The 9,440-nt window shown below is 44.3% G+C and overlaps 1 protein-coding gene across 4 annotated transcripts in view; it reads right to left on the reverse strand.

Annotated features, from left to right (window-relative positions):
* The window catches only part of Arih2 (ariadne RBR E3 ubiquitin protein ligase 2), a 51,340-nt gene extending 43,028 nt beyond the window's left edge, over positions 1 to 8,312 (reverse strand). Inside the window, exons 1-3 of one of the 4 annotated variants that reach the window (XM_021171368.3) lie at positions 7,919 to 8,311; positions 3,259 to 3,322; positions 2,317 to 2,656 (exon numbers count right to left, since the gene is read on the reverse strand). In XM_021171368.3, coding sequence (XP_021027027.1) covers positions 2,317 to 2,568 — 252 coding nt within the window. In that variant the 5' untranslated portion in view covers positions 2,569 to 2,656; positions 3,259 to 3,322; positions 7,919 to 8,311. Of the gene's footprint in view, positions 1 to 2,316; positions 2,660 to 3,258; positions 3,323 to 7,918 lie in introns of those variants that run through there. The other 3 variants (XM_021171367.3, XM_085828033.1, XM_085828034.1) reach the window with 3 other exon arrangements.
* Between the last annotated feature and the right edge of the window lie 1,128 nt (positions 8,313 to 9,440).

A 9,440-nucleotide genomic window follows, 5' to 3' on the forward strand; every position in this document is an offset into this window, starting at 1 on the left:
GTCACATGAGCATATTCCCACAAAAATCACACACACATACACAACTTTAAAAAATGGTAATAGGTCATCTTTAAAAAAATTAGAAAATAACCCTGGTGGTGGTGGCACATGTCTTTAATCTAGCCCTTGGGAGACAAAGGCAAGAGGATGTCTGTGAGTCTGAGGCTAGCCTGATTTACAGAACAAGTTCCAGGACATCCAGGGCTACACAGAGAAACTGTCTTGAAAAGAAAAGAAGAAAGGAAAAAAGGAAGAAAGGAAGAGGAAGGAAGGAAGAGGTAAAAAAGCAATTAGAAAGGAAATGTCAGATTTGTGGATCGATACTAGATCGTTTCTTTGACCAAGGTTAGGAAGCTCCCATTTAAGCAAAGGACTTGTAAGTTCTTTCCTTTCCTTTCCTTTTTTTGTTTTTGGTTTTTCGAGACAGGGTTTCTCTGTGTAGCCCCGGCTGTCCTGGAATTCACTCTGTAGACCAGGTTGGCCTCGGTAAGTCCTTTTCAAACTCTCAAATTTTCAAACTGTGCTGACTTTTCTGTCCCTCTAAGGCTGGTAAGTGGCTCAAACACCAGTCCTTTCTATGTTTTGTTTTTAAGGTTTTATAACACACACACACACACACACACACCATACACTTATGTAAGCTATAACATAATGTTTGTCATATGTACCTTCACATTTTGCTATTTTTCTTATGAAAGTGACATATGGTCAGCCCCTGTAAAGCCTTCCCTTGATATTATTACCCTTTTCTGTTCTCAGGGCTCTTTATTATGTTGATTATTGCTTGTGTTTTTCACTGAGTGACTCTCCTTGAGAGCCCCTAGAACACTAGCTGAGACCACACATGTGGCCAAACAATACAGGCATGTGGGGTTTGACAGGATTTTTTTTTTTTTTTTTTTTTTTTTGAGACAGGGTCTCACTTTGTAACCTTGGTTGGCCTTGAACTCAGAGATCAAACTGCTTTGGGCAGGGTGTGTATACCACCACACCCAGCTTTGCAAACTTTTGAGGAGGACCAGGAAAATGTTGATCAGGACTGTATGTATCCCATGCTGGCTTCAAACAAATTATGTAGTTTAGGGTGATACTGAACTGATTCTGCCTCTACCTCCCAATTGCTGGGATTAAAGGCGTGCAGGACCATGCACAAGCCCACAGAATTTTTATGCTGGATATCAGGCATTATATACAACCATCTTTTCTAGAAATTCATACATGATACATATGGGTATTTCCATTTAAATAACTATAAGAAAATTTGGTTGGCATGTCTTGTTTTCTTTAGTTAGTTGGTTATTTTTTGAAACAGTCCTGTATAGTATCAGCCAGCTTTGAACTCACTGTAAGCCTGGGACCCTGAGTTTACTTTGATCTGTCCACTGGCACCTCCCCAGTGCTGGGATTGCAGACGCATCATCATGCCTAGCCTATCATTCCTTCCAACTTTCAGTTGGCATTATTTGGGTTAGAGGAGCATGTACAACACAATACACTTAGAATTAGAGGACAGCTCTCCTTCCACCTTTCTCTGTGCTCCAGAGAGTGACCTGAGGTGGTCAGGCTGTGTACAAGGCCAGGGCTTCTACCTGCTGAGCCCCACCCACTGACCTTCAGTGCAATCCAGCAAAACTCAAAGGTAATTCATGAAGCAAAGTCAACAAGACAGAAAAGAAGATAAATGCCCTCATTTTCACATTTTGGTGAACAGCTTGCAAAGAAAGCATACTGGAAAAATGTCTAAGCATTTAAAAGCATTTAGTTATCCAAAAGGCAATAACCAGCCTGAGATATAAAGATTCAAAAAGGATGCTGGTCTAAGTGGTAAACAAAACAAAGCACCCAACAACTCTTTTGGAATAACTGAGTACAGTCACTTTTTAAACTTTTTATACTGATATCCCCAATTATAAGCTCTGAGAACTGTTTTTATGAAAACTCTCAAAACAGAGAACCACCAGTACACCTGAAACTGGAAGGCAGGCACTGATCACGGCAAAACAGGGTATCTGGATACTTTTACCAAGGTTTTATCAAACAGTTGTAGGAACTACAGTGGTTCAGATACACATCATGTCATCAAAACAGACCACACTTCTCAAACTGAGCTATTCTGCCACATACTTCTGATTTTAAACTTATTCTATACCTCCTTTTACCCTGGACATGTTTATATTTTAAAACAAGTAAATGTGACAAAATATCCCAATACATACATACCTAGGTTTGGGTTTCAAGCTACAAGAGAGTGATTAACAACAGACCATCCTTCAGTTTCACCTAAGAGATTACATTTGAACTGGCAGAACAACTCACCTTTAAGACAGAGGCTAAGCTGGTCATATGTTCATGGAGGGCGCCCTCAGACTCCTTATAGGTCAAGCAAGTGAACTGATACTCTTCGGGATCAAAAGCATCAGCCCCCTGCTGCTCCACATCACTGGCTACTCCCACATAGTAGTCCTCTATGTCCCCAGGGTCCTCCTCCTCTTCTTCCTCTTCCTCACAGTTTGGGTCATAGTCCTCTTCATTGCTGTCAGACCCTTGGCTGTTCATGTCCACGGACATCTTAACATCCAGCAAAGTTGCAGAAACAGTTGCTTTTTTCCCTACCCCCAATTTTTATCGTTTTCTCAAATGCATTAGCGTTTATTGTCTTCTAAGAGAAAGGAAAAAAGTATTACCATCTCTCTATGAACAATTAAAGTGAAAACCATTCAACAATCAAAATATCAAAGCCCTAGCCCTGCTCCCATGGTAGCCTATCTCAATTCTTCCCACCCCACCCCCCCCACCCCCCAAGACAGGAGTTCTCAGTGTAACTCTGGCTGTCCTAGAATTCTCCTGCACCTGCCTCTAAGTCCTGAAATTAAAGACATGAGGGGCTGGAGAGATGGCTCAGCGGTTAAGAGCACTGACTGCTCTTCCAGAGGTCCTGAGTTCAATTCCCAGCAACCACATGGTGGCTCACAACCATCCATAAAGAAATCCAATGCCCTCTTCTGGTGTGTCTGAAGACAGCTACAGTATACTTATATATAATAAATAAATCTTTTTAAAAAAACTAAAGCCACGCACCACCCAGCCCAGCTTCCTATCTCAATTCTAGTTTCTTTTACAACCCTACCCTCTCCCTTGACTATGTTTATCAAGGGAAATCCTTTCACCAAGAGACAGGTAAAGGCACATTGCCTCCAAGCCTGAAATTAATTCAAACCTGATACCAACATTACAAAGTTAAGGAAATGTTTAAATCACCTGTAATGTTTAAAGATCTTTCCTGTAGATATCACCCAAACTGTCTCTGTCATAGGATTTCCATCTGAAACGAAAAGAGACAATATTCATATTTTTAGAACTGACACCCTTTCTCAAGTTTATTGTTTTTGTTTAAGACAGGGTCTCACCACATAATGACTTGTCTTGCAACTCTACCAACCAAGCTGACCTTGAACTCAGAGAACCACCTTCCTCGGTTTCTCACGTGTGTGGTTAACAAAGGTGTGCTGCCATGCCCAGCTATTTTGTTTCTTTCATTTATACATTTTGGGTGGGTGTGGGTAAAGGCCACCTTGAGTGGAAGTCAAAAAACAGTTGGTATAAGGTTGTTCTCTCCAACTATTTGAGCTCCAGGTATTTAAAAAAGGTCTTCGCTGGGCGTGGTGGCGCACGCCTTTAATCCCAGCACTTGGGAGGCAGAGCCAGGCAGATTTCTGAATTCAAGGCCAGCCTGGTCTACAGAGTGAGTTCCAGGACAGCCAGGGCTACACAGAAAAACCCTGTCTCGAAAAACCAAAAAAAAAAAAAAAAAAAAAAAAGGTCTTCAGGCCGGAGAGATGGCTCAGCAGTTAAAGAGCACTAACTGCTTTTCCAGAAGTCCTGAGTTCAATTCCCAACAACTACATGGTAGCTCACACCCATCTGTAATGGGACTGATGCCCTCTTCTGGTGTGTCTGAAGACAGCTACAATGTACTCATATAGATAAAGTAAACAAATCTAAAATAAACAAATAAGTAAATAATAAAGGTCTTCAAGGTTGGCAGCAAGTGCTCTTTTCCTGCTGTGCTGTCCCATAAGCCCACTTTTGTGTGTGTGTGTGATAGGATCTTAATGTGTATCCTAGATCTATAGGTATGTGTCACTATACCCAGTTTGCAAACTAGCATTACTTATCTAGCAGAGGGAGGACTGAATCCAACATCTTACACAGAGCTAACTAGGTAAGCACTTTACCTCCTCAAGCCCTCTACCCCCCAACCCAGACCCATACTCTCTAAGTGGCTATGGAAGACCTGGAACTTTGTAGACCAAGCTGGCCTTGAACTCACAGAAATCAGACTGTCTCTGCCTCTTGAGCGCAGGGATTAAAAATATGCACCACATGCCCAACCCTGTGTTACTTTTTGGGACAAAGTCTTATTAAGTTGACTAGCTAACCTAAAACTCACCTTATTTGAGGTAGGGTTTGTATTACCAATGTATAAACCAGGCTAGTTGGCCCAAAGACCTGCCAGAGTCTCCTGTCTCCACCTCCCACAGTTGTAGGAATACTGGAAGTACACACTTCAGGGCCTAGGTTTATATGATGGCACACGCTTGTAATCCTAAAAGTTGTGAGGTGGAAGGACGATCAAGGTCATCAAAACGTCTCAACTTTACAATAAAAATGCACCCAATTAGGCAAAAATCCATCTCCAACTTTACTCTGTGACCATGAACATAAGCTACTCCTGAAACACAGTTCATGAACTGAGTGGGAATTCTGAGTGCTTGTAAGAAAACTCCTTTTTTTTTGGTTTTTCAAGACAGGGTTTCTCTGTGTAGCTCTGGCTGTTCTGTAGACTCACTCTGTAGACCAGGCTGGCCTCAAACTCAGAAATTCACCTGCCTCTGCCTCCTGAGTGCTGGGATTAAAGGTAGATTCGTATGACCTCAGTTTCTTCATAGCACAGAACTGTTCTTGGAATGTGTTCTCGAAAGTGTAGCTTCTTAACAGTTTACTCATTACTGTTTGTTGTTACTCAATTAAATGTGTAAACTATCCACATTTGGCTGGTCCTTGTGATCTTACTCATGGTTTCTCTTAACCCTCAGAGTATAAATTATTCAGAGTATAAATGCTCTGAATAAAGTTGGTTATTTAATGAAACTTTTGTCTCTCTCATTTATCAGGTCCCACTGACTCTAGAGTGGTAAACATGCTACCATACCCAGTCACCTCATATTACAATGGCCACCTGGTTTTTCTAGACACATGGATCCTACTATCCAAGACTTGTAAAATATTAATTTTTTTCATGTCTATTGCTCTTTTCTTTAGGATTTCTTGGGCAACCAGAGCTTATAACTACTACCAAAGAATACTTCAATTATAGATAGGAAAATACAAATTAATTAAAAATCAAAGTCCGAACAAATAGCATGGAAAATTATTTCACAATAATGGAATAGCCAGACATGGTAGTGCACCAGGGAGGCAAAAGCAAGTGGGTCTGAGTTTACAGAGCTAGTTCCAGGACAGCTAGAGCTACAGAGGGGAAAGAAAAAAAAAAGGAGAGGGGGAGAGGGGTGAAATGGGCTTACAATGGCCAGGTGAGGTGGTGCAAATCTACACCTTTAATTCCAGAATTTGGGAAGCCAAAGACTGGTAAATTCAATGAGTTGCATGGTGAGGTGCTGGGAGGCTTACAAATGAAGCTGGGATTGATAATCTTGCCTAGGATCATACAAAGTCAACTAGCAGAGGCAGTATCAGAATTCCATTCTATGCAGATTCTAGCCATCACTCTCAGGAAGCCTGATTTAAAGCTACAGAAATCTCACTAACTGAAGAGCATACCCTTTCAAATTCTGATTTCTCCTCAGGATCTGTCCAGAACATGGCTCACAGCTTTTTCACCAACCAAATATCCAAGTAGATGGGAATCCAGGTTCTTTAAAAGAATTGACTCTTTCATATACTTCCTGGTGTTCTAGATTCAGATCTAAATAAAGCTTTTTTAAAATAAAAAAATTGGGCTGGTGAGATGGCTCAGTGGGTAAGAGCACCCGACTGCTCTTTCGAAGGTCCAGAGTTCAAATCCCAGCAACCACATGGTGGCTCACAACCATCTGTAACAAGATCTGACGTCCTCTTCTGGAGTGTCTGAAGACAGCTACAGTGTACTTACATATAATAAATAAATAAATCTTTAAAATAAATAAATAAATAAAAAAAAAAATTATAAACACACATATTTTTGATACAAGGTCTCACTATGACCAGGCTGTCTGTCCTCAAACTCACAGATCACAGCTTCCTAAATGGTCAGACTAAAGGTGAGTGGCACCATGGGCTCTGTTAAGAGATTCCTGAAGGAAGGCTGGCCTTGCTGAGCTTAGTGGCACATTCTGGGATCCCCAACTTAGGAGTGTCAGCAGGAGGATCAAAAGTGGGAGACACTGTCTCAAAATAAAGCACGCAAGAAAACTGAATCCTGACTTTGTTCAAAGGGCCAATGTGTTATTTTCTTAATGTCAAAAAGTATTCAAGATGTTAAATATGACTATCTCAGAGAGGAATGGTACAAAATTAGTACTTTTTCCAAGAGTCAAAAGTCATCTTCAGCTGGGAGTTGTGGTGTACACCTTTAATCCCAGCACTCGGGAGGCAGAGGCAGGCGGATTTCTGAGTTCGAGGCCAGCCTGGTCTACAAAGTGAGTTCCAGGACAGCCAGGGCTATACAGAGAAACCCTGACTCAAAAAAACCAAAAAAAAAAAAAGTCATCTTCAAAAAAAACCTGCCACTCATTTTGAGCTGGCTTCCAAGACATGGCCACATACAAAAGGATAAAGACCTTTTAGTTTGAAGTTGACAGGAACACAAAAATTTGGCTAGTCTCACAGATGTTTAACTCCAGTTGTAACACTTGGCCCTCAGTAGTCATTTATTAACTACATTTCGAAGAAAATTTCTTGGCTGAAAAATATGAATCAGCAACTTGTTTAAAAACTCAGCAGCGTCCCGGGCGTGGTAGTGCAAGCCTTCAATGCCAGCACTTGAGAGGCAGAAGCAGGTGAGTTCGAGTTCGGCCCAGTCTACACACTGAGTTCCTTGACAGCCATGACTATGTAGACACTGTCTAAAAACAACCAACTCAACACCGCATCTGTCCTAATAATGGCACGTAGCTACCGATTACATGGAGTTATTTAAAGTTAGTTTACTTTAAAAAGTCAAATGTAGTTTCTCAGATATACTAACTACACGTCAACACGAAAGCCGTGTGTGGCTTAATGGCTACCATACTGAACAGCAAAGGTCTAGAACGTGTTCGTCGCCGACAGAAAGTTCTACGAGACAGAGTAACAAACAGAAGAACTAAGCCGAGCTCGTCCGAGAACACCACCGCCTCTCTTGAGGCTAGACCAGTGGCGTCGGGCGTGACCGGTCGGTCGCACGTCTCTGCGAGGCGCCCCGGTCTTCGCGCGGACACGGAACCCACGCGCGGGGAGGCCCTTTCCCAGGACGGGCGTTAACAAACAGTGCGGCCGGCGCTGCCAAAGCTCCCAACCACCACAGAAACCGGGAGCCTCCGAGGCGGTGCGTTCGCCTGGAGCGCCCAGAAGGGCAGGCCCGAGCGCACCCGAGCCTCGCGGGCCAGAGGCGCTGGCCTCCGACCTCTCGGGGAGCTAAAGAGCCAACGAGGAAGAGGAACCCAGGAGAGACGCCCGGCACCCGCCGGCGCGGGCTGTCGCCTCCGGGAGTGCCTAGCAGTCGGCGGGGAACGTCGGGACCTGGGACGGCCGGGCCTCGCAGGCGGCGGCGGCGAAGGCGGAGCCCCGACCGCGCCGGAGAAACGCGCAGGGATCCCCCCCCCCTTTCCCGGCGGCCAGTCAAGAGTAAACAAGGCCTCGACTCCCGCCGCGCACTTACCGGGAGCCGCGACCTCGCGGCCGCAGAGCCCAGGCCGGCCGGACCAGGTCAAGCCGGACCAAACGAGGCTGACGGAGGCGTAGCGGCAGCGGAGGCGGCCGGCGGACGCGGCTCAGGCCCGCGCAGCTTCCTCCGGCAGAGCCGTCCCCCCGCAGCTCCGGAAGTGTTCTGCGCCGCGCGTCACTTCCGGTAGGGGTCGGCCTGCGGTCGCCCTGGAGGCTCCCAAGCTTCTGACGACTGCGTAGTCGGTTGGAATCGCTTCCTCGCCATCCTCTAGCGAGAGCCGCTGAGAGGAACTACTGAGCGTTCGCTTTTGAAGGAATGATGTAGGCATTTGTTTCCTGCGTTATAGCCTACCAGCGTCTTTACTCGATAGATAGTTTTAGGTTTTCTTGCGTGTATTTTGTGTGTGTCGCACGGCTCGCGTGCAGAAGAGGTCAGAGGACAATTTTCCGGGAGCAGTTTTTCTCCTTCCCCCATGTGGGTTTCGAGGATCAAACACTTGTCAGGCTTGGCAGTAAGCGCTTTTTACCCCCTGAGGCATCAGGCCCTTAGATGAGATATTTTTAGCTTTTTTTTTTTTCCCCCTGACCAGACGTCTCCCCACTTCAGCGTTTATACTCTGACGAACAGCGTGAGAAGACATTCTGGCAACACCGGAGTAGGTAAAAAGATCATAGTTTCCGGGCAACTATGGTTTGACATGAGCCATACTTGGAATTTCTACGTACGTTAGGAAGAAGTTCTGGCCCATGGGCATCGATCAGACTTCAGTTTCTCATGACACTACCCTCGTAGCCACCCACTTCTCCGACTTCCACTCACCTTCACGACCGATATATTTTGTTTGGTGTGGTTATATTTAGAAGCAACTCACTATATAGCCAAGGTTGGTTTGCCTTGCTAGATTACCAGACCCAGCGATTCATACATCGTAAGTGTTTCGCTGCACACCCTCTGCCCACAATATAGACTGCATTAGGACTCCAGTCACCCAAGTTTTGGTCACCAAGCCTTATTGTGGACTGATAGGAGGCTCACTCAAATAGCAGCTCCATCGAGATGATATTACTGGAGTGAAGCCAGAGGCGCTGTGAGGTAAATCAATGTTCGTGCAAATCTGTAGATAACCTAGTTCTACCTTTTCTGGAGTGTATGTATTGGTATTCAAGACAGCCGGAAAAATGAGGCAGAAAGAAAAAAAAGACTGTATAGTAGCCTCTTTTATGTAATTCTTGGAAAAAATATAACTGAGGAGACTTGGGAGTTGGCTGGGCCATTAAGAGCTCTTGCTGTTCTCTCCAGAAACCTGAGGTCCTTGCCCACTATTGATAATGTCCTGTAACTCCAGCTCCAGGGGATCCGAAGCCCTCTTCGAACCTCTTCCGGCACACACATACTTGTAAACAAAAAATTAAAAAAAAAAATTTTTTTTTTTTTGAGAAAAGGTCTCACTATGTATCCCTGGATAACTTGAAGCTCTATACAGACCTAAAACTTACAAACTCATATGTGTGCAGCC

The sequence above is a fragment of the Mus caroli genome, unplaced genomic scaffold, assembly GCF_978045245.1.
Source record: "Mus caroli unplaced genomic scaffold, Mus_caroli_1 scaffold_11, whole genome shotgun sequence".
NCBI lineage: Eukaryota > Metazoa > Chordata > Mammalia > Rodentia > Muridae > Mus > Mus caroli.